This window comes from Canis aureus, chromosome 4, assembly GCF_053574225.1.
Source record: "Canis aureus isolate CA01 chromosome 4, VMU_Caureus_v.1.0, whole genome shotgun sequence".
Classification (NCBI taxonomy): domain Eukaryota; kingdom Metazoa; phylum Chordata; class Mammalia; order Carnivora; family Canidae; genus Canis; species Canis aureus.
Genome location: NC_135614.1, coordinates 36762360 through 36786571, shown reverse-complemented (window position 1 = coordinate 36786571; position 24212 = coordinate 36762360). Strand labels below are relative to the sequence as shown.

The 24212-nt window shown below is 53.2% G+C and overlaps 2 protein-coding genes across 15 annotated transcripts in view; one reads left to right on the top strand and one right to left on the bottom strand.

The window, feature by feature from the left end:
• Positions 1-6318: 6318 nt before the first annotated feature.
• Positions 6319-24212, bottom strand: part of ZNF488 (zinc finger protein 488) — a 50935-nt gene continuing 33041 nt past the window's right edge. Inside the window, exons 2-3 of one of the 6 annotated variants that reach the window (XM_077895311.1) lie at positions 17958-19323; positions 6319-7619 (exon numbers count right to left, since the gene is read on the bottom strand). In XM_077895311.1, coding sequence (XP_077751437.1) covers positions 6500-7468 — 969 coding nt within the window. In that variant the 5' untranslated portion in view covers positions 7469-7619; positions 17958-19323 and the 3' untranslated portion in view covers positions 6319-6499. Of the gene's footprint in view, positions 7620-10531; positions 10713-10734; positions 11118-11169; positions 11227-14437; positions 14556-17957; positions 19324-19433; positions 19769-24212 lie in introns of those variants that run through there. The other 5 variants (XM_077895309.1, XM_077895312.1, XM_077895310.1 and 2 more) reach the window with 5 other exon arrangements.
• Positions 19219-24212, top strand: part of LOC144312518 (anthrax toxin receptor-like) — a 35854-nt gene continuing 30860 nt past the window's right edge. For 3 of the 9 annotated variants that reach the window (XR_013378009.1, XR_013378010.1, XR_013378011.1), the window contains exon 1: positions 19222-20230. Coding sequence is in view for 5 of the 9 variants with exons in the window: in XM_077895300.1 (XP_077751426.1) it covers positions 19959-20230 (272 nt within the window). In the remaining 4 variants the exon portion in view is untranslated. Of the gene's footprint in view, positions 20231-24212 lie in introns of all 9 variants that reach the window. The other 6 variants (XR_013378008.1, XM_077895301.1, XM_077895300.1 and 3 more) reach the window with 5 other exon arrangements.

Here is a 24212-nt window from a genome sequence, read left to right as displayed (position 1 = left end):
TCAAACAATGGTTCCTCTTGGTGGTACAATCAGGGCTGATATTTTATTTATTTTTTATTTTTTTTAGGGCTGATATTTCAATTTTCTTTATACCTTTCTCTTTTTCTTAAGTCCTTATAATAAGCTTGTATCATAATTTTCAAATGCAGCTGTCATTATTCCAAAAATGGAGGAAATCAGATCAAGTTCTGAGTCCCTAACCGTACCTCCGTGACCACTAGTGATTGCTTGCTTTCCCCGTGGGTTCTCCTTCAATAGCATCCGGGTTCCCTTGATTTGCACGACTGACATTTGACTGTATTTTGTTGAAGGTGTCAGGCCAGGGACTGTGGGGTCTGCAGATGGCACAGCCTTCAGTGCGTCTTGCCATCTCCATGGGAGGCAGCTGACAGTTAAGCTCAGTAATTCACAGGAGGTCCCAGAGTTAGCACAGTGGACACTTGTCCTCCTCCAGGTCACCCAACACGTGTTTCCCCCTGTGAATGTTCAGGGAGTCACTGCCCACATGAACCCGTGGGAAACAGACTCACCAAGAGCAGGGAGGTGTCTGGAAGCCCAGGCTCGGACTTGAACCTGCCCCGGGGGGAAGGCCAGGCCATTTACTCCTTAGACTAGACGAGCTAATCCAGCGCCCGGCCCACGTCATCTGACTCCATTTGTCCACCATCTGGCTGGACGCCCGGAAGGTCGTTCCCAGCTCCACAGCAGCAGGGCACGGGCACGAGGTCCTCCCGGGCCAATGTGCAAAACATTTCACATGTTTAAGCAAGTGAGAGCTGGGCAGCAGGAAGGGCCGGATGCCCAGCGTGAGGGCAGCTTAGCCGCCCCATTCAGCAGCAGCTGCAGCACCCTCCAGAGGCTTTGCCACCATGGCTGAGGTCCCGCCGCGGCTCCCCTTCCCCGCCCACGGTCCAGCCTGAGCCCCCAGCCTGCCGACCCAATGCTGTGCACGCCGGGCTCCTCTCAAGACGTCCTTTCCTGCTTCCCTCAACCACATACTACATTTTTTCACAACAAACTTTTTTTTTTTTTTAACATCACTGCCTAGTACAGCTGGGTTAGGGCACGGGTGAACTTTGAACCCACATCTACCTGCCTCCAAAGACCCTGCTGTTTGTACCGTATCATGAAGAGGCCCTGGGCCTGGTCTGGGAAGAGGGCTGAAGTGGGAGAAGTAGACCAAAAAGAAAGGGTCAGTGCTCCTGAGCCAGTTTTCTTGCACTGTTACCTGCTTGGAGACAGAAGACTGGGGTGGGAGGGGGCGGGGGGGGGAAGGAAGACAAGATCCCAGCGGGCTTCCCTTCGGGGGCAGAGCCGGGTGCCCCACAGCCACCCAGCAGCCTCTGTTCCAAAAGCATAGGGCCCTTGAGCCATGATGTTCCAGGAGGGGCTCATCACCTCCACCTCTCCCACCGGGCCCGGCCAGGCCTGCTCCTATCCCGAGAGCCCATCTTGTACGCAGCCATACCTCCCTCTGAGATCAGAGCAGACATCTGAGAGCTAGCCCAGGCTCCCGCTGTCCATCCCCACCCCGCGTCCAAGAGGACTTGTCTGCGCTAACAGCACTCCGTTCTGGGCCCACCGGGCACTCCCCTCCCTTCTTCTGGGGGCCTGGCTTGGTTCCTTAATCCCCACCACAGCCTCCCACCCTGCTTTTGGGGCCCACCCTGTAGTCAGGGCCACTTGTCTGCCATGCAACCTTCTCAGGTCTCCCCCTGCTTGAGAACCAGCCCCCACAGGGCACCCACCATCCTCCCCATATCCCAAGGTAACCCCAGCCCTCAGACAGGCCGACCCTCCACCATCAGGCTGCGTGCTGGACAGGTGGCCGAAGCAGTCCAGCAGGGGCCAGGGACCACACTGGGCATCAGAGGGGAGGACCCAGCCCTTCTCCCATCTTCCCCTCCTGCTTGCTGCATCTCTGCGTCCATCTGCAGCCAACACACAGCCGAGGGTGGGGCCGCATGTCCTCAGGCCCTGGATTATCCACACAGCTTGAAGGCAATGAGAGGATGGGCTCAGAAAAAAAAGGATGCAACCCAAATCACACTTGTGGGCCAAGAAGCCTGCCTCGGAGATCCCCACTGGAGGGCGCCCGCCTCTTTCCTCCTGGGTCCTGTAGGATTAGCGGCCACCTGGCCTGAGGCCCTCCTTCCCTCCTGCGGCTGGCAGTGAAAATAGCTCGCTAATCCAAGCAGCTTAGAATAGCGCGGGTGCGGGTCCGGGTGCGGATCCGGGAGGCCACTGGCTTCCTGTCTCCTGCCCCAGGAAAACACTAGCCGGCTGGGGAAGAAGATGTTAGGGTTAAGGAACCCCAACCCTCCTCCCAGAATGCACTGCCTCCCCAACCCTGGCGCAAAACTGGTTCTTAAAAAAAAAAAAAAAAAAAAAAAAAAAAAAAACAAAAACAAAAACAAAAAAAAAACTGGTTCCTGAAAATTCTCTCCTAGGACGTGACACAAATAAAACACATTGGAGGATAATTTATTTAAAAAAAATAAAATAAAACAGGGCAGCCCACCCTGGTGGCTCAGCAGTTTAGCACCGCCTTCAGCCCAGGGCGTGACCCCGGGGTCCCGGAATCGAGTCCCACGTCGGGCTCCCTGCATGGAGCCTGCTTCTCCCTCTGCCTGTGTCTCTGCCTCTCTCTCTCTCTGGGTCTCTCATGAATAAATAAATATTTAAAAAATAAAATAAATAAAACCTTTTTCCTATGGGATTCACCTCTTACTATATGGGTTTTAGTCCTCTCTCATGACTTCCACTGCAAACACAAGACAAAAACTAAGTTATGCAGTTCACGGGGGAATGCAAACCCGGGTTGGAGAGATGTGGCCTGCAGGGGAGGCCTGCTGCCCGCAAGGGGCACCAGCACCTCCCAGGAAAGGGATGACCCAGCAAGGTGCTCCTCCAAGGAGCGGGACCCACCCTCCCGCGGGGGGGTTCTCCTGCTGTGCCCAGGACAGGGCGGCTTGTGGGAGGCCAGCGCCCAGGCCCAGCACCCAGCCTCTCCAAGTCTGGATGCACGACAGGGCCGGGGCTCTCGGGCGCTCACTCCGCTGTCCCCAGCCCCGTCACCGCCCGTGTGTTCCCTGAAGTCCCTGCTGTTCTGGCCAAGAGCTTTCAAAGACCAAGGGAATCACGAATTTCGCACAGGGCCCTGGTTTCTAGCTCCTCTGGGGCCCTGCGCTCAGCCTGGCACTGACGGGCCTGCCTTCACCCAGGACGCAGGAGCTCCGGGTGCCAGGCCCACCCTCTGTCCTCTGTCCTCCCCTCCCTGAAGCCCAGTGGACTCCACTGGGGTTCACTAATCTAACTATAGGGTCACTTGAGTAGGATACCCGGTCTTGAAGGTCTAAGATTCAAGAACTGGCCGGAAGTTGGAATCTAGGATCCCAGACTCCAGATGAAAGCAGCCTTTGGTTAAAATTGAGAACCAAAATGGACCTGAATCCGGGACATCTTATTTTAGCCTCATTTGCACATTTTTGGGGACTCATAAAACTTGACTGAAGGGCTGCTGCTTGGGAGATTAAGATACACATTGCTTTTCCTAGCCCCTAGGGGTTATTTTCCCTCGCCTACTGCAAGAAATTAGCCAAGCGTTTCTGTTCACTGACTCAGTGGTTTCTGTGGGACGTGTGTAATGACGACGAGGCCAGAAAAGCGCCGAGGCCCGAGATCCTGGAAGAGGCAGAGGAGACTGAAGCCAACAGTTCAGCATGGGGGCTGCGGGATGCTCAGGGAGTCTCCGTTCTCGGGGGGCGGGGGCAGATTGGGGAACTTTCTGTGAGCTTCCAAGACAGGGGCTATTTGAAAATGACAGACTGTATCTCACTAGAAACAGGATCGAGGTGCAGAGCAGATTCAATTAGATATAAAGAGTTTAAGGAACGTGCTCATTCTCACCCCAGAATCAAAGAGGAAAACCCTCACCTGCTGATGTGATGCTTTGTGGCAACATCACCAGCCAACTCCTAACCGGTCTGGAAGGTGGCAGGGGGAGCCTGGGCAAAGCCATGATTAACAGTGACGACTCGGGAAGGGATGAGACAGGGTTTGACTGCCAAGGGGACTTTGGGAAGCTGGGCTGCTGACAAGCAGGAGCCGCCACGTTCATGTCATCACTCCGCTAGTCATCTTGGAGTTTGTCGATTTAAATGGCTGCAAAGCAACGGGCACGTCCATCCGTTTTCATCAAAACGAGCTCCGTCTTCTAAAGTTGAATTCGGGGAAGCCGTTCCGTTACACTTCTTCATAACTTTTATTCGGCTAACTTTAATGTTTTTCAAAACATCTCCCTTGCTTGAAGACGCCGGTGTTGCCGCTAGAAGTGATTCTGCACGTGGCCACGGCCAGTGCTCGCGGACGCCACGGGCGGGGGCAGGGAGGGTGCTCAGGCTGATGCGTCGGGGGGGGGGGCTGGCCTCGACCTCACCGCCAACTGCCCTGCACGATTCCGCAGCTCAGCTCGTCAGCGGACCCCGCTGCTCGCCACTGTAAAGTGAGAGGACATGCGAGAACCCTAGAGCCCCTTCTATTTGGAATTTAATTCTGAGCATCGTGCACGTGTGCCTTTCGAGGCGGCCTCAGAAATACGGGCCAATCCGATGAGCCCGAGGAGGCCGATGCTGCCCAGCTGACGGGTGAGACTGCGATGCGTGCGCCGAACACCTCCTATGTTCCTACGTTGTTCTTCCTGCTGGGACCCAGCAGTGAACCAAACGGCCCAGGGCTCTCCTGGAGCTGACTCCCCAGCAATGGGAGAGACGCAGTAAGGGAGACGAGTCAGTAACTCGCGTAGCTGAGCCAGCTGGTGGCAAAGTGTTCCAGGAAAAGGTGGTGGGAAATGTGGGGGCGTATGCAGGGCGCCAGGTGAAATTTTAGAAGAGGTCGATGCCCGGACCTAAAGTCCCACCTTTTAAACCACCCAGGGTGCCACGCGAGAACGTCTGAGCAGATGCACGGCAGGCCGGGAAGAGGGGAGCTCAGAGTCGGGGGGTCCTGGGACTGATCCGTGCACTGCTTCTCCTGAACCTGTGATCTTGACACTTAACCTCGCGGAGCGTAGCTTCTGCTGCAGAAACATGGGGCGGGAGGGGAAGGAGGCCCGCGCAGCTTCCGGCCTTCTGTGGGGACAGGGGCCATCCTACAGAGCGTTCCTGTCTCCTTCGGGGGGTGGGGGGGTGGGGGTGGGGGCTGCAAACCTCCCTGCGAGAGCGGAGGTGTGGGTGCCTGCAGGGAACACGTTGCCTCCTTCCAGATGCAAAGGCTCCTCCAGCGTCCTCTCCTCTCCTGCAGCTTCCCACCCCCCACGCCCGCCGCTGCCACCCTGCAGCACAGTATTCCTCAAGTGCCTCTGGGAACCAGCCTTCCAGAGCCTTCCAGCGCTCTGGGCCAAACAGCTGTCCTTGGAGGCCTTCCTCCGACTCCACCTCAAAGGGCCTGTTTCACTCCTTTCTCACACGGCCTTGCAGCATCAGCAGCTCTGTCCCCTCCCGGGGCACCTGCAGCTCTGTCCCTCCCGGGGTGTCTGCAGCTCTGTCCCTCCCGGGGCATCTGCAGCTCTGTCCCCTCCTCCCAGCACCGCCTGGACTCTGATGATCCGCCCCTGCCCCTACTCCTGGAGGCCTGAGGGAGCACCCCCCTCCCCCAGGTGGATGTGAGCCTGCTCCCCTGAGCCTAGCACCCCTACAGGTCTGAACAGGACCATGGGCCTCCCCCAGGGCCTGGCCCTGAGCCTGCCACAGCAGGGATGTCCAGTGAGGTCAATAATTGAGTGAATAAATGGCTGGCTCTGGGTGGAGGCGGATGAGGGGTGCGGGAGTCAGCGGGGTGGGCATAGGGTGGGCTGGCTGGGACCCGCTGCCACCTGGACCAGGTGATGCAGGAGGTGGAGAGCAAAGGTGGGGGTGGGGGCTCTGAGATGCCCCCTCCAGCTCCTTCCCAGCCACAGCCTGGGCTCTGTGCCCGAGGCCCCGCACTGACTAATCGGGACAGTAATAAACACCTGTGACTCGGTGATCACACCGCACCGGGTGCCATGCTATTTTCCACTCACCTGCCCACACGACCCTGATGACATCCCTAAGACACAGGTGTCACCGTCTCCATTTACACATAAAAAGTCAGGGCTCAAAGGGTCAAAGCAACGTGTGCAAGGGAGGGCTAACGTGAAATATCTGAATCCAGGTTTGCCTGCCTGCAAAGCCCACGCTGTGCCCAACCCGGCCCCACACAGAGCACGCAGGACGGTGACAGGAGCAGGCCCTCCACCCTGTGCCTCGCAGGCCCGGTGCCCCGGCTTAGCAAACCGTGTCACTTTATTTCATGACTTTATTCCCGTCTAAACACACACTCGCCAAGGGCTTCCTCAAACGATGGCCAAGGTGCCCATCCTCGACCCCCAGGGGTGATCACTCTGGCCACCCCCTCAGAGGCAGCACCGGCGAGCCAGCTCTGCGTCACTGCGCCCGTGGCTTTGCTCCTCGGCCAACGGCTAACTGTGAGAGGTCATGTGCCGAGAGAGATGGTGGCGCTCCTGGAAGTATTCATGGCAAATGGGACACATGAAGGCCTCTTCTCTCAACTTCTTAGAACTGGGGTCGGGGCTTGCACGCTCCTTTTTGTGGTGGGACCGCATGTGGAAGACCAGGTCGGAGGTCAGACGAAAGGACAGGTTGCACTTTGCACACCAGTTCTGGGTGGACAGGCCCAGGGAGGCGAACGTGGGCGGCAGCAGGGCCCGGGAGGCCGCAGAAGAGGACGAGGAGGCCGCGGGCGTCCGGGCCGGGGCTCGCTTCAGCCACAGCGTGGGGGCGCCCAGGAAAGCACTGCACACCGGAGCATTCTGTGGCAACGTTTGCAGGCCCCAGAAATCACCCACCAGAAGCTTAGGATTTGAAAGTTGACCCCAACCGGGGACGTCCACCGTGTTGATGAGTCCCAGCAGCTCTCCGAGGGCACCCGTGGGCCCGCCTGCCTGGAAGACAGAGGCTGGCGAAGGGCCCCCTGCCGGACACCTGGCTGGGGTGCGGAAGGCGCTCCTCTGCTCCCCTGGGGCTCCGCGAGGCCACACGGAGCCCTTGCTGCCAGCTGGACTCCTGGGGAGGTCCCGGGGCAGCTGCCGGGGGCCAGGATGGCCTTTGGGGTTCGCATGCCCCCTTTCCTGGGCCTGCACACCCTCCGGCCTCTTCTTGAGCCGAGGCACCTCCGTGAAGGCGCTCGGCCCCTGTTCGCAGCATGCCCGGGCCATGGGACCCCCCAGTCCGAGTTTGCCCGGGGTTGCTGGCAGCAGCAGGTCAGCATGGGCCTCGTCCTGCCCCCCATTGCCCGCGGCGGCCTCAGGGTGCAGGTGGTTGGTTTTCTCCAGCAACACTGGCTTGCCGCCCCTGCCCGGCTCAGCTTCACTCAGCTGCCACCTGTCGTCAGCCGAAGCGCTCCGTGGGGTGCCCTTCCCAGCAGCCATGCCGACCGGCAGGGTGGGCGCCAGCTGACGAGGAGGGTGCTCCGACGACCGTCGGGCTTCAGGGCTCGGGGTTGTGGGGCGCCCGCCCCAGGCAGGAGCCGGAGGTTGGGTCCCCTGTAGGCTGGGCCAGCCCCACCTGGGCCGCAGGACTCTACACAGAGAGGAAGCAACAGCAGTGAGACGCGCTCCTCATCTCTGCAGGGTGCAGCCAAGGGGCCTGCAGCCCCCCCACCCCAGCCTCAGAGCGCGGCCCCCCCTTCACCTCCTGTGCCCTGTCAGGGCGGGCCCCGACCACGTCACGCTGCCACCAGGGCCGTGGCCCGGCAGCCCCTGCCCCACCAGCATGCAGGCAGCAGCCGCTGTGTCTGCGGGCGGCCGAGGTGCCCACCCAGTGGCTCCCACCAGGAGGCATCTCTAATGTGTGTGGCCCGCGTTTACGAAAGCTTTCGTCTCTGCTCAGAGCGGTGTCGCGGCTCGGCCGCCCCTGTTCCTTCCACAGCATCAGACGTGCTGGGAGCTGCCCACCTGGCCCTGGAGCTCCCGGGCACAGGTGGCCAGCGCGTGAAGGCTGCACAACACACGCTCGGGCCTGCCAGGTGGGTCTGGGCCGTGTGTGGCCCCCTGCCGCTCCCGGGGGCAGCCCCTCCCGCCCACTGGGCCCTGCCCTGGGCCGAAGCCGGCCCCGTGTGCACTCGCCAGAGCCGTCCCCTGGGTCCTCTGGACACGAACGCGCTCCCTGCTCTGCGCACCTGTCAGCGTGCCTGGGTCCACCTGCTGGGCCTGCTCGGGGACACCAGCCTGCACTTGGCCCGGAGGCACCCGAGGCTCGTGGCCTTTGTGAGGGGCACTGTGGGGGGGCCGGGGGCGCCGCCGGGGGGGCTTTCCTCTGCCCTCTTCCAGCTGGTGCTTGAGACCAGGACACCGGCTCCAAGTCCCCCCCTCCCCGGCGGGCAAGCAGCTGTGGCTGCACCGGCCTCCACCGAGTGTCACGGTGGCACCCTCGGGCCACGAGGGCCTGACCACGGGAGGCCAACTCCCCCGCGTGAGGACGACCAGGCTTGTGGCGCGGGAGCATCGGGGGCCCAAGGCGCCGCAGGGGCCTGCCCTCAGCCAGGCGCCCACGCGGGGCCTCCATCCACCTTCACCGCTGGGAGCACAGGGTTACCACCGTCTCACAGGGGACAACGCGGGTTCTGGAAGCTAACCACCCTGCCCGACGGCCTCCGCGGCTCGGGGCGCAGCTGGCATGTGCCTCAACAGGGTGCCCCAAAGCGCGCCCACGTGGACCACCCGGGGCCCTCCCGGATTCCCGCGGTGAGCTCGGGTCCCAGCGGCCCCTCCAGGGGCGCAGCCTCTCCAAGCGGCCTGGCCCAGCTCATGGGCAGAGGGCGGCCTGGGCAGCAGAGCTTAGGAACCCAGCCCTGCCCGTGCCCCTGCCCCTGCGGTGACCCGGCCCCGCCCCAGCCCGCGCCGCCCTCCCCTCCCCCTATGCGCCAGGCCGGGCCCGGTCACCTCCCAGGGCGGCCCAGGGCACAGGTGCCTCTGCTGCCCTTCCCGCCCTCACTGCACGCTCACACTCACTCACACACCCAGGGACGCTCCCACCCTCACGTGCACACTGGTATCTTCACACACATACACTCCTGCCCTCACATGCACGCTCACACACACACTCAGGTATGTCCCTACCTTCACGCACACACTCACACACACATTCAAGTACACTCCTGCCCTCGTACACACTCACACCTTTACACACACACAGGTACGTTCCTGCCCTCACATGCACACACCTTCACACACTCAGATACACTCACACCCTCACATGCACACTCACATTCACACACACTCAACGACGCTCCCACCTTCACGTGTGCACACACACACTCACACACACTCAGGTACACTCCTGCCCTCAAGTACACACACACACACACACCTTCACACACGTTCAGATATACTCACACCCTCATGTGCACACAGAAACCATACACACACTCAGATACACTCCCGCCCTCACGTGCACACTCACACACACTCAAATACACATACACCAACACACACACATACCCTCAAATACTTATACACACACCTTCCACCCCAATCCATCTCTTTCTCCCCAGCTGTGCCTCAGACTCCAGATGACATTTTAGAACCACACAATGTCCTTCCCAAGCCTGGGGGGCGTCCATGCTGCTGTCCTTGGGCCTGCTGTGCATGGCACCCCTCCACAGACAGGCCCACTGGGGGCCTTCACAGTCAGGCACCTCTGCCAACTGCGGCCACGTACACCCAGTCATCAGCAACGTCTGGAGCGCCCCGAGCCACCCACAGATGAACACTCTGCTTTCAGCATTCAAGTTTGGAACATAGCACCTTACTGCAGGATAACGTATTTACTACCATCATATAAGAGCGGAAGGGACCGCTTCCTGACTCTGCCAGCGCACCCAGGCCCGCGAGGCCAGAGGCTTCATGCACCTTATTGCATGGAATTTTCACAGAAACCACACAAAGGAAGCCGCACGATCCAACCCAAGGGCATTCATCACCAACCTGCCAAATGCCACGTTGCTAAGTGCAACGCTGCCTTCCAGCCTCATGTACCACTGTGGGTCTGGATCCTGCCAACTATTATATTACATATCCACCCAAATTCATGCGCCATCAATTGTATTATTCAAATCTTAATAATAACAATGGGACCAACAGGAAGGGAAAAAAAAAGGAAATATAATAATAATAATGAGGAGGATTAGGAAGAGAAGGAGAAGAAAAGGAGGAGACAAGGGTCCTACATTGGCTGAGGACCATGGGCATGACCAAGCTCCCTGAAGGTCACCTGTCTCTCACATGTCAGCACAGCTGGCCTAAGGTCACTCAGGCAAATGCACACAATGTCCTATAACAAACACCCTGTCTGAGGCTCCAGCTAACTGGTCCACTCTATGACACTGCCAGATGGAAGCCTCTCAAAGCGGAAAATGACGGGCCTGATGTGGCCTGTCCCCGGGGAGCCCGTGCCAGCCCCAGATGCCCATCCCTTCCTGTCGAAAGACTCACGGGCCTTTCCCAGGGTCAATGTCAGACTCTAGGTCTCATCCAGCTCCAGGCTTCATGCACCTCTCCTGTGATCCACCTCTCAGATGGCCTGTGCGGGTACGTGATGGCATCTCCGGGGTCAGGTCATGCCCTGGCCAGTGCGTTCTAGGTCAAGAACACAGCTGCTCGGTGCTGCCCCTCTCCTTCCTCCTATGTGGACCTACCACTGCCTTTGCACCTGGAGGATACACTCAGGACGTTCCATGGATCTATGCAGCCCTTGTTCTCCTTGCTCCCGTGCCTGTTTAAGGGACCCTTTGCTGTCCCTCCGCGCTCCTCAATAGCCTCAGTTCATTCTGGGCTCTCACCCCCTGACACCATCTGCTCGTCCTCGTCACTCTGCTGTGTGTGCCCTGAGAAGGGTTCTCTTGTCCTCCGTGGATCTTTTCAGTGTGAGCCCAGCAAGACAGCCCTCGGAGTCACACAGACATCTCTCAGTACCACCTCGTGGTCTTCCTATTGAAAGGACCTGATTTCAATACCAGACTCTCCAACATTTCTGAGTCCTTAGATCATGGGAGTAGAAGTGGCGATCTCTGAAACCTGAATCTGAGCTCCCCAAGGCACCATGGTGTCTCACCACATCCAGCCTTTCCTACCATGGGGGGATACTTCTTTCTCAGGCTGTCAACTTCCTGGGCCACCAGTGAGGATGCCGCTGACTGACACAGGAAGGGCTACATTATTGGAGATGAAGCCTCACCCACCTCACAATGTTGCAAACACATGTCTTTATTACCCATTTCCAAGGCACTGAGTACAGGCCCCGATCATCCCTTTGCCGGGGAGAACGGGCCACACTCTTCCATGGCACTTTCCTGTTGATGCTACACCCAGGCCGTGCCTTGGAATCATCAGGCCTTATATCACCTAGAGGCTCTCACGTCAGATGCCTTGATCAAACCCAACTCTGCTCTTACCAATCCTGTGACCGTGGGCAAGGTGCTGGTCCTCTCTGCCTATCTTCTCATCTTAAAAATGACCCTTTCTAAAAAAGGATCACCTTGGGGCCTACTACATTGGTGGTTGGTAAAGATTAGATGAATTAATGTATCTAAAGTATGAAAGAGCCTGGCTCAATAAATGTTAGGTAGCATTAATTGATTATTATCATACTAGTGCAAAGAGTGAGAGTCAACCTTCTGGCTGCCTTTCCCCTACTCATGTGTTCCCAGAAACCTGTGCATAGTAGTGTTTAATGAGTGACCAAATGGCCTGCACATTTTCCTTCTTCCCCCTTCAGTCACACAAGACAGAGCTTTCAGCAAACAACTGGGCGACCTTCTTTTCCTAGGGTATGTGAAGGTAGTCTCCAATCTGTCAGCTGCCAGCCTCCAGCCTTTCAAAGCTGCACCTCATCCAGGAACTGGATCTTATTCCGGGGTACCATTTACACTACCAGCTAGTGCCTTTCTGAGTCTGCCTTCCTATTTAGGTAAAACAAACAAGAGCAGATAATACCTCCTGTGCGCCAATCCTTTGGTCTCCCTAGACCTCGGAGTCACTTCTCAGACCATTCTGGAAGGTTCCAGAGGATAATTATCCATCCACCCCTTCTACATATGGATCATGAGGTCTTAGGCTTTCCTGAGAAGGGAAATACGCATGCATCCTCCTAGCTCTGGAACCCTGAGAAAAGTGAAAACCAGAGAGCTATCCAGGCTTTCCTGGAGGGTGGCTGGTGATGCCACACAGCTGGGAGAGAGGAGAGCTTCCTAGCCAATCCCTACAGGCTCTATGTCCAGCTCTGCCTACACCCCATTAGCAGTGATGCCTGCTGTGTTCAAGCAAAACCACATGCAGGATTCCCAGGATGCAGCCAGACAGCAGGCCCATAATGAGGTCAGCTGGAGCCCTAACACATCTTGGCCTTGTAGACCAATCCTAGTGGCATCCTTCGGGGGATAGTCTGCGACTTGTATATAAAACTGTTCAGCCAGACTCTACCTGATGCCAATAATAGCATCATCTACTAAAAAGGAGAGATACAGCCTACCAAAAGAAAGAGAAGAAATTTAAAAGCATTACAGCTCAACACAAAAGCTTGAAAAAAATCTTTTTATTGTCATTTTGTTTTTTTTAAAAAAGTCATTTCCTGGATTTCTCAAAAAGAATCTGCTAAACAAAGCAGACATGATGGTCTCAAATCATTTGCATCCCTTTCATCCCACCTCTCCAGAATTCTGGTACACTGGAAGGGAGTGGTACAATGACTGAAGTCAATTTGACTCTTCAAGGCAGAAAACAGTTTCCCAAATCAAAGTTCCGTGCATATACTTAAGAATTTGCCCAACGTTCTTGATTTAAAACGAAAAAAATTCTTTCAGTAAACAGACTGCAATCCTCTTCCATCATATTTCATTTTTGTTTTCCTCTTGTGTGATTTATGTAATGTCACGTTTCCTTTTCCATAACAACTGAGAAGTCAAATGAACTGAAATATCATTAAAAATCATAGTAAACTAAAAGGCTAAATTACTCATTTAAAAAGCTTCTGGGGCAGCCCTGGTGGTGCAGCGATTTAGCGCGGCCTGCAGCCCAGGGCGTGATCCTGGAGACCCGGGACTGAGTCCCACATTGGGCTCCCTGCATGGAGCCTGCTTCTCCCTCTGCCTGTGTCTCTGCCTCTCTCTCTCTCTCTGTGTTTCTCATGAATAAATAAATAAATAAATAAATAAATAAATAAATAAATCTAAAAAAAAAGCTTCTGTTAGGTGGTAATTAATACCTTTAAAAATAAAAAGTTTTTTTTCATATTTTTGTGGTGTGTGTGCATGTGTGTTTGAGCATAGAGCTACATGTCATAAAACATCATAAAACAATGAAGTCATGTCTCTGACAAAATTACATTTTAAACGAGAAGCACAACGCTGCTTCCCTATACAATACTTCTGCTTTATTTCCCCAGATGAGTCAGATTCGTTTTTCCTAGATTTCATTACTTAGTATGTCTCTAAGAGGATCTTTGATACTAAGATGCACATTTTCAACTGCGGTCCTATCTAGTGGATACAAAAACATGAATTTTAAATGCCACAGTAATTGCTATAAAGACGCCTGTGTGATTCAGCAGGATTATGTAACTTAATTTCTGCTCATCAGTGGCATTGACAAGTACATATTTTGGAAATATACAGTGAATTTCACCTTTGAACTCTCACTTAACGGCCTGCCATGCAAAGCCCTGACGTCCCCGTTGTGTTCCCACCCCCACCCCCGCCCGCACCCCCACTCCCACCCCCACCCGCACGGCCCGACACGACTTCCGCAGAGACCGGTGCGCCCCGCGCCCCCAGCGTTTCCGCATGACTTAGCGTCCCGGCCGCTGTCTGTACCTATTACCGCAGGCAAACGTCAGGGAAACGGTTCTTGCCTCTCTAACCGCGCGTCCTCCGCCAGCTCGCCCCAGGTCTCCGCCATGCACAAGCAGAGCGCCCCTGTGTTTCCCCCAGACCCGGCTGCGGCCGCCCACGCGGTGCACGCGACCCGCCGGGCGAGGACGCGGCCCCACTGCCCCGCGGGGGACGGAGGGCGGGCGAGGGCGGCGCGCACCCTGGGGCCCAGCCGCAGGTCACCCCCGGGGAGACACAGCAAGGTAATAAAGGAATTCCTGGGGCGGGGAGCGCGGGTCGGGGTGAAGGGGGGGCGAGCCACGCACAGGCAGAGCCGGGAAAGTGAGCCCGACGGCGGAGGGACACAGGCGGGCAGAGGGGACAAAGGGCGGAGGCAGAAGGCAGGGCTCGGGGCACCGGCGCAGCGGGGCGACGGCGGGCGGGAGGGCGGGCGGGCGGCACCGCGCACCCACCGGGAGGGTCCGCGCCCTCGCGCCCCTCGCGCCCCTCGCCCGGCCCGGGAGGACCGCCTCACCTGCGCTCTCCCGCGGCGACGGCTGCTGCTCACGCGCGGGCCGCCCCACCGCTCCGGCCGCGCAGCGCCACACGCGTGTCGGGACCCGGAGCTCGAACCCCGGGGCCGCCCCCGCCCCGCCCCCGGACGGCTCAGCACCGCCCCCGCCCCGCCCCCGGACGGCTCGGCCCCGCCCCCGGACGGCTCGGCCCCGCCCCCGCCCCGCCCCCGGACGGCTCAGCACCGCCCCCGCCCCGCCCCCGGACGGCTCGGCACCGCCCCCGCCCCGCCCCCGGACGGCTCGGCACCGCCCCCGCCCCGCCCCCGGACGGCTCGGCACCGCCCCCGCCCCGCCCCCGGACGGCTCAGCACCGCCTCCGTGGCGGGGCCCTGGGCAGCCGCCTCCACCACCCCTGGGTGCGGGGCCCGCGGGCCGCGGCGGCCGTGAGGGCTCGGGTGGGCGCCCCGCGCTCGGCTCCGCACCCCGCCCGCCGCGCCCTGGCGCCGAGCCTCGCCCAGCCGGGCTGACGGGAGCGTCCCGGGGCGGCCGCCCGGCTCAGAGAAGAGCCCCGACCGAGGGCTGCGCCGGGGCCTCGGAGCCGCTTCCCCCTCACCGCCCCCGGGACGCCGCGACCGGCCGTCGGGGCGCCGCCCGCCGAACTCCGCCCCTGACGCCGGCGCGGCGAGGGCCGTCACCTCCACGTCCCGGGGCTCCGCGCCAGCGCTCCGCGCCGCCCAGCGGACGGTGGGACGGGCCGGGCCGGAGGGCGGGGCGGGGGCTTCTGGGGCGCTCGCCTGAGGCGGCCTGACGGGTCACGTCGGGTCACGTCGGGGAGCGCCCTGAGAGGGCGGGGCGCGGTCCCGGGCGCGGGGCAGCCCTGCTTCTCCTCAGGCCTGCGAGAGTCTAGTAAGTGTTGGGGGGCGGGGGGGCCGACGCAGGACGGACGTTGGAACTTCGAACCTGGGGAGGGTCGGTCCGCAGACAAGCCCTCTGGTGCCCGTGACGTGAGACCCCAGATCCCCGCGAGCGTGTGTGGAGCCCCAGGGCCAGAGGCGGAGACGAGAATCTGGGGCCTGAGGTGGGTACTTCCGGGGGGAACACGGCGAAGATACACGAGTTCACGGCTGACCTAGGAGTATTTGAAAAAGAGTAGAATTAAACCCAAAGAGAATGAAAGGGAGGGTATTTTAGAGAAAGAAATACAAAAAAATAGTGAAATAAAGCCAAAGTCATTTGAAGAGACGGTTAACATAGATAATATCCTAATGAATTTGATTGTGAAACAAGACTGTGCTTCCCAATTTTTTTATTATTATAACTGCCCCCCCCAGAACCTTTAAAAAAAAAAAAAAAAGCTTTTATGTATTTATTCATGAGACCCAGAGAGAGAAGCAGAAGGAGAAGCAGGATCCCTGCAGGGAGCCCGACGCGGGACTCGATCCCGGGACACCCGGGGTCACGCCCTGTGCCGAAGGCAGACGCTCAACCACTGAGCCACTGAGGTAGGTGCCTCTTCCCCAAGAGGTCTTAAAAAATTTTTGTCCGTATAGACTCTCCCCCTCCATGAAATTTTAGTACCAAGAATTTATATATGTTTTAGAATTATAAACTGAAAGACTAAATTTCACCGCCCTTGGGGCAATATGCTCCCTGTTATGAATTCATAGAATAAGAAAAGACACGAGTAATATTAGTAATTTAAAAGATATGACTGGGGGCAGCCCGGGTGGCTCAGCGGTTTAGCACCTGCCTTCAGCCCAGGGTGTGATCCTGGAAACCTGGGATCAAGTCCCACGTCAGGCTCCCTGCATAAAGCCTGCTTCTCTCTCTGCCTGGATCTCTGCCTCTCTCTCTCATGAATGAATAGATAAAATATTTTTAAAAAGATAAAAAATAAAAAGGTACAACTACAGAGAGAACAGAAACACAAAATTCAGACATAGTCTGAACACCCTTATACCAACACATGGAAACAAATGTCCCAACTTCCTAGGAAAATATGGTCCCTAAATCTGATAAGAGAAATACAAGCATAATATAATCCAGTGTGTTTGTCTGCTCAGACTGCCATAACAAAGTACCACAGAAAAGTTCTTCCTCTTATGACACAAGACCTGGAGGACGAGGGCCACATTCTTAGGACCTCCTTTAACCTGAATCACCTCCTTCCTTATAGGGCCTATTCCAAAGACAGTCACATGAAATGTTAGAGCTTCATGATATGAATTGAGGTCTGTGGACACAATTCAGTCCATAATGTTCAGGAAACATTAAATAAATGATATTGGTAGCTTAAAAAATTCTGACGCAGAAAATACCAGGCACAGATGATATCATACCAAATATACACAGAGCAGATTATTGGGATCATGTTGAAAGTATTTCCAAGAGGAAAGAAAGTAACAACCTGCCAAGCATGTATTCTGAGGTTATTATTACCTGATATAATACCAGTTAAAGATACCACAGAAATAGGAAATTACAGCTCAGCCTCACTCATGTTCATAGATAAAAACAAATTCTAAACTGATAGTAAAGTCAATCCAGCAGTGTTTACAAAAATTATCATGGCCAAGTTGGGTTTATTTATGAAATATTAAAATTGCTTTTACTCACATTAATGTAAGTAATCATATTAATAAATTACTGGGGAAAATTATATTCACAAAATATGAGAAAAAGAATTTAGATAAAACTCAACACTCAGTCATAATTTGTAGCAAAGAAGAATAGTGAAACTGCCTAATTTGTTAGAAGATGTCCACAAAAAGCCTTCAATAAATATCATTCTTAATGGTGGTGTTTTAGAAGTATTCTTTCTAAAATTAAGAATGCCTCCAATCAAAGTTTCCAGTCATGTCATTGGAGAACTAGTCAGCCCAATGCTTTTTGGGTTTTGGTTTTTATAGAAACCAAAACAGCTCTACAGATATATTTTAAAGTAAGGGAGCTTAGCAAGTTAGGTGAATAATCAATAAATTAATAAATGTGTCCACAATACCAATTAACAGTTTAAGGACTTTATTTTTTTAAATGCCATTTATAATAGCAGCTATATGTATGCATGTAAATATATGTGTATATATGTATACATGTGTTAAATACATGTATGTATGTATATATACCGTATAGGAAAAGCACTTGGCAAAACAGCTTAAGATCTTCATAGGGAAATTTATATGAAAGGCATTTTTAAAAAAACAAATAAATGGAGACATTGGCATGTTCACCAATAGGGGAGGCCAGATGGCAGTTTCAAATCCTTTCAAATGTATCTGTATATCTGATTTATGCTGCCCCTCTAGGGCCTGCTGCAGAACTCTATATGTTAGATTAAGTAACCGATGCCATGTGTATCAAATTTGGCTAAGTTATCTTCTGGTAACAACCTTCCCCCATCTGACCAGCTTAAAAGCACAAACTTTATTTTCCATCCATATTTCTCACTTTCCCACATATACACATCCCCCCCAGGTTCCCAAGAGGGCACTTGACAACACAGTTGCTCAGGCACCAGGCTGTTGGGTCCATCTGAAATACCTGGATTCTTAAAGTTTCCATCCAGAGGTAGCACATGTAGTTAGCATCCGATGAACGCAAGTCCAAGCCCTCCGTGAATGTGACAGGGAAGCAGTCCTTCCCTACGAGAGGAAAGGACAGCAAGGAAAAATAATAGTCATCCATACTATAAGAAATAAGTGTGGTGTTGACACTCGATATAAACCAATAGATGGATAAATGGAATGGATGAGAGAGCACAGAACCACATCCACACCTACATGGGACTTGCAACACATGAGAGGTGACTTGCAAATCATTCAGAAGAAGATAGAGTAGTCAGCAGATCGAAAAGGATGGTGTAGGGGCACCTGGGTGGCTCAGTGGTTGAGCATCTGCCTTAGGCTCAGGGCATGACCCCGAGGTCCTGGGATTGAGTCTCACACAGGGAGCTTGCTTCTCCCTCTGCCTGTGTTTCTGCCTCTCTCTAGGTCTCTCATGAATAAATACATAAAATCTTAAAAAGAAAAGAAAAGGATGGTGGTAAAACATATATGTGGGAAAACATGAAGTAAAATCCCTGGTACAAATCATACTTACTAATTAATTACAATTAAATCAAAGACTTCATTGTGACATAAAATCTTTAAAACTCTTAAGATAAAATGTGTCTCACCTTAACAGAGAAGAATTACTTAAATGAAATACAAAATCCTACCAATCTTAAAAGTGAAAAACAAACCATAGGCCAAAAGAAAATACTTGCAACAATTGATAAAGTATTAGTACCCCAAACGTATAAGCAATGCTAAAGAATCGATATAAGAAGCACGAACACCTGAATTAGAAAACGGATACAGGTAAGAACAAATACTTCACAAACAAAAGTGAGTGACCAAAAATCTCCTGAACAGAAAACCAATTCCACCAGAAATTATGGAAATGTGAATAAGACCGATGAGATGTCTACTGAATAGATAAGTATGCAAAATGTGACAATACCAAGTGTCCTGAAGGATGTGAAAAGGAGAAGCTACTATGCTACTGACAGCTGCATACCAATCTTATCAACTCCAAATATTGTTTAAGATATTCCATGTCCTTTTAAATACCACTCCAACAAAGAAAACAAAACCTCCAACCCAGCTTTTTATCACTTGTAATTTTTATGTAATAAGTATTGAAAGATTTGTTTTAAGCATAGGATTTTTAGTGTATATCACTCTCGTGCATACAAAAAGTGAAGAAAATAAAACAAATCACTTAATGGATTTCTAAATGCTTTTTACTTCACATACTGACTTTTTGCAATCACTTTTGACTCAGAATTGTCTATGCCTGTGTTTTTCCGCGAAGCAGGGACAAGCCCTCCCCACTCGGCTCTCTCCGCGAGTCTGATCCACAGAACCTGCGCACAGAGGAAACGATTCTCTTGTATGTCACCTGTCCGGGTGGCTTGTTACACAGCAGGAGGTAACCGGAATGTCCCCCATTCACAAAGGACTTTGGAATGCTTACATGAACCTTCTAGACCTTCTAGATCCTTCCATGCCCATGAATGACTTCAGTGTTCCCACAGATGACCATTACCATTCTGGAGCTACATAGTTCTTGACCTCCTCATCCACAGAGACGTCCTCATCTAAGCCACCTCAGCGGCCTGCTTCGAGTTATAAACAGGAGGGGTCTCGAGGATTAATGGCCACCTGGGGGGTTGGGATGAGGGACAAAAGGCGGCCTCGTCTTGCCGCCTGTCCAGAGATGCCAGGACTCCCGCCTGAGGCTGTTGGCAGGCAGGACACTGAGCAGAGCTGCAGGTCACAAAGTCACCATGCCAACCCTCCTGCTCATCACACAAGGCCGCCTGCCCCGGGGCGCGGGGAGAGGGCCGCGCAGGTAGTGGGGCCATCGCTCCAGAGCCAGCCGCTTGCCTCTCGCCCCAAGGGCAGGTAGCAGGTGGAGGAAGGGCTGGAAGGGACAAGGCCCCAGGGCACAGGGGTTGGGGGAGACAGTGGAAGAGACAGAGGCCTGTGGTGGCCAAGCATGGCCAGCACTAATCCCATCCCTTCACCAGGAGAGAGTAGGGCCTCAGGGGTAGCTGAGAAAGTGGGAAGCAGCAGTCTCTGGGTACCAGCCCCTGCACTCCCTCTGCTGCTGCTCCTGCTGCTGCCACCTCCACTGCTGAGCCCAGGGAGCTTCCTACACCGCCTCCCAGCCTGGAGAAACTTCCACCAGGGCACCAGGCACTATAGGAGCAAGACAGAGAAGCTGAAAACCTGCGAGGGTGCCTTTGATCTCTACTTCATCCTGGACACGTGAGCAGCCCTCCCACCCTGACTCTGGGGTGCCCCTCAGGGCACTTCTGACCCCAGGGTCACTGCTTACATGAAGGGACTCAAGGAGACCCCAGCCTCTGGAAAAGGGGAGGTGGGGACAGTCTTGATCAAACCCAAGATAAGACCCTCTGCACACCCCTTAAGCAGGGAGAGGGGCAGGTGATGGCCAGGAGCTCCTTCTGGGCGGTTATTAGAAACCTGCTGCTGGGTTTGTGTCTGTGTAGTCCTCTGCTGTGGTGCTTTTCCCTGGAGCGGACTCTCTTTGTGCTGGGTGCCAGGGAGATGCCCTGTCGCCTCGGGGGGCTCAGAGCGTCACTGCTTAGAAAGTCCTTGGCTTTCCCTCCAAGGCTTTTGCTTCTTTCCTCAACCACCTGGACACTGCGTCTCAGCTTGTATGTGCTTTGGGACAGCTGGGTCTGACGGGTGTCATCCTGGGGAGCCGGGCTGTGCGCTAGGCACCTTGTGCCCCTCAAAGAAGGGAGGGGGTGGACTTGCCATGCTTGGAAAGATCGGGGATGTGTCCTGGTGCCATTTCCCACTTGTCTGTTGGGTTGGGAATGAACTTTACGGGGTCAGTACTATCCGTGGTGTGACTGTGGGTGTGACTGAAGTGTATTTGGCTTCCAGAGCCCTTCCACTACACTTCCCTCATCCTCAAAACCGCCCCAGAATGTAGAGTAGGGAAGACCTTTGTATTTGCAGTCTCCTGGGAAGGGGATGGGGTGTGGAGGTAGGTTGGAGTAGCCCCAGGGGGATGGGGGTGACAGGACTCAGGCTTCCCGGGTGCCCCGCTTGTAGCCCCCCAGTCTATAATGCCTCGGATTTCTCTTATGCTCCATGGAGGCTGATGACTAGGGAGATGCGTGCGCAGCCACCAGCTTCCAGCAGTAGCCGACAGAGCTGGGAGCCCCCCTGCCACTGGAATAAGTCCTTCTTCACTGTCCTGTGGAGGGACATCGGAGTTGTTCCAGGCAGGTCTTGCCTCATCGATGTAGAGGAGACGTTGATTTCTTTCTTAGGCTTTAGGGTTGGGGGTAAAAGACAATATGGGAAGCTGACAGACTCTGAGTCTTTGCAGAGAATGGCAGTGAATCCAAGGCTCCCTCTGCCTCCATCCTGCTATAATGCCCCGGCCACACACATTGTATCTGCTGTTAGGCCCAGTGTGGGCACAACCCAGCTGGAAAGGGCTCTGGGCACAGGTTGGGCACATGAAATAATATTGAGCACTTTCTACATAACAGCAATGTATTGAATACTTAAGCCTCTCAAAGCTTGGGAAAGTAGAATTTATTTCCCTATTATAGGGTAATGAAACTGAGGCTAGTGATTTGCTCAATATCAATCAAGCTAGTTTTCTGCAAAACATTAGACAATGGGAGATTACTCTCTCCTCTCTCCTAAGGAGAGTATGAAGTGGCAGGGACAAGAAGGGTTCCATTTTAAGAGGTGTTCAGAGAAGGCTGGGCTGATAGGCTGACGGTGAGATTGTACAGTGGGTGTTACTGAGCAGGGGTGGCTAAGTAGTTGGATCTTATTTTACAAGAATTACAGTTGAAGGGCCCAAGGGCAGACCCTTCAGGGAGAGCAGAGCTGGGGCTGGTGCAGCGATCCAGGGAGATGATGGTGTTGTGGACCAGTGGGGTAAGGGTGGAGGTGCTGAGTGGCCAGCTCTAGATCTATCTTGAAGAATCCAGACAAATTGGATGGGGGAGCTCAAGTGTGGTTCTAAACTGGGGACAAAGGTAAGAGGGGAAAGCAGCTTCATCACGGAGTCTTCCTCTCCACTGTAGGTAAATGTTATGACTTCTATCACAGATGAGGGAGGGAGGCCACTCAGGGCCAGGAATGACCCCTAAAGCCATCAGACGGGAAGACATGGAGCAGGAATTGAAACCCTGGAATGTCTTCCTCCAAAGCCCATTCCAAAGACTCCTAAGGCTGGGTGGGTCCCTGAGAATCCCTGTGGTGGTCTTGGAGGCAGAGAGACCCCAAGGCAGCTCCCACATGTGTGGTATGGATGTGGAAAGAGGGCCTGAGGAGGAGAGAAGCAGAGCTTCAAGATTCATTCATTCTAAGGACATTGGAACTCTGGACATTGTCACTGTGGGCGCATTGGGGATGGGAGAGGAGCTCACAGCTGCTTTCCCTGGTGTTAAAAAATAAACTGAAGCACTTTATAATTTTTAAGAATTTGAGCACACATGAATTTGAATTAGGAAACACAGAAACCTCAGTTGTTAGGAATACTCCACTGACAGGATCCAGTGTCAAGGTGTATATAGAGAAGACGTGGAAACAAATCAAAGAACTTATTTGAATGATTATAGTTTAAGCAGTTATCTTAATTGGGAAAGCTTAATTGGCTATTTGTAATTGGTGCATATGCAGGCTTTCAAAGCATTAGAGCCTCCTCAGTCCAATGGCTCTTTGTGTAAATATTTAATAATTCCCCCTTCTTGGTCATCCTCTCACACAAGACAGACTAACCTAAAATTGGGTATTAGTGCTGCTCTTGGTTACCATTAGGGTTAAGCTGTTCGTCTCTTGTTGTGAAACTCATAGGTAATGAAGTCAGACACATTAAAAGAATCATTTTTGCTGTTCATCTATTCATCTTTTTTCCTGTTTCTCTAAGTGCAGTGAGACCATCTGATATACTGATAATGTTTGTGGACATATATTTAAGACCCTTGAGAGAATACAGCACACCAGGGAGACTACCATGCTATCAGGAGGATAATAGCAAGAGACTGAAGTATGTTCTTCATCATTTTTGAAATTTCTCCAAAAGAGTCAGTCTAGAAGTTGAGTTGGTAGTTCGTTACAATTCATTCAACTGATCTCTTAGTAATGAGAATAGGTCAGTTCTGTTAAACAATGATGTCTCATTCTCAGTGATAGTTTTGCAGATGGACACTCAAAGTTAGACTTACACTGTGCGAGTAGTCGGGTATTTAAGAAGAGGCATTTCTATGGAAACAAAAGAAAATGGCTTATGGTTGGAGCCATGGTTCTGGCTTATGGTTCTGGGTCCAGAGAGCAGCCAGTTGAGAAGATTTCCAGACATTAGGCTTCTAGATGTGGGCTCAAAGCATCTTGTATAATTTGAATGTCTCTGGTGATGTCATGGGGCGTTTAAGTGATTATTCTGAGTGACTTATTTGTGTTTGAGCCATTGTGTTGATTTCTGTGAGGTTTATATCAAGTTATTCAGCTCAGTTTACGGGGCTTTAGAAAAGGACAGTTTTTGATCTTTGTAATTTCAAAACAAAAGGGTGAAAGAAAATAAAAAACATTAGTTTGGAAAGTTGTAGACAGATATTGGAGGAAAATGGAAGAAATTAGGATCCATTTTACAAGTAAGTAGATAACACCACCTCAAAAACAATAAAAAGGTCTAGATTCTGATATCCATGAGAATGTGTTATTATTCTCTACTGAGTTTGAATTTTTCTTTCTACAATTGCCCCAATTTCTAGCAAAAATAATCACAGTAAGACTAAGTTGTTTGCAAAATCACTCTAGTCTCATTAAACTGGTTTGATTATTTGCATAAGTGAAGCAAGAATAGTGATTTTATGTGTAATCTCAAATATGGTATTCCAATGAAAACTTTGATGATACTTAAGGGCATATCCATGCAGTACTGAGTGTGGTATATTCTGTAACTCTAATGTCAAGACACAGTGATAACAAGTGTTCGAGCTCTGCCCTGGAATCAATAGTGCTCAGTTCTCTACTCTCTTGAGATTGTTTGGGGGAAAAAAGATAAGTGGGCTTTGAATCACTTGTAGAGCAGATTTCTGTTCTCATAAAGACTCAATTTATAACATAACAGCTTTTTTAATTGTACAAAGAATTGGATTGCTGTCTGAATGATACCAGAGGGTTAACTCATCCTGATTACATTATCCCAATTTGCTTCTCTTTATCAGGGAGATTTTCTCAACATCATCAC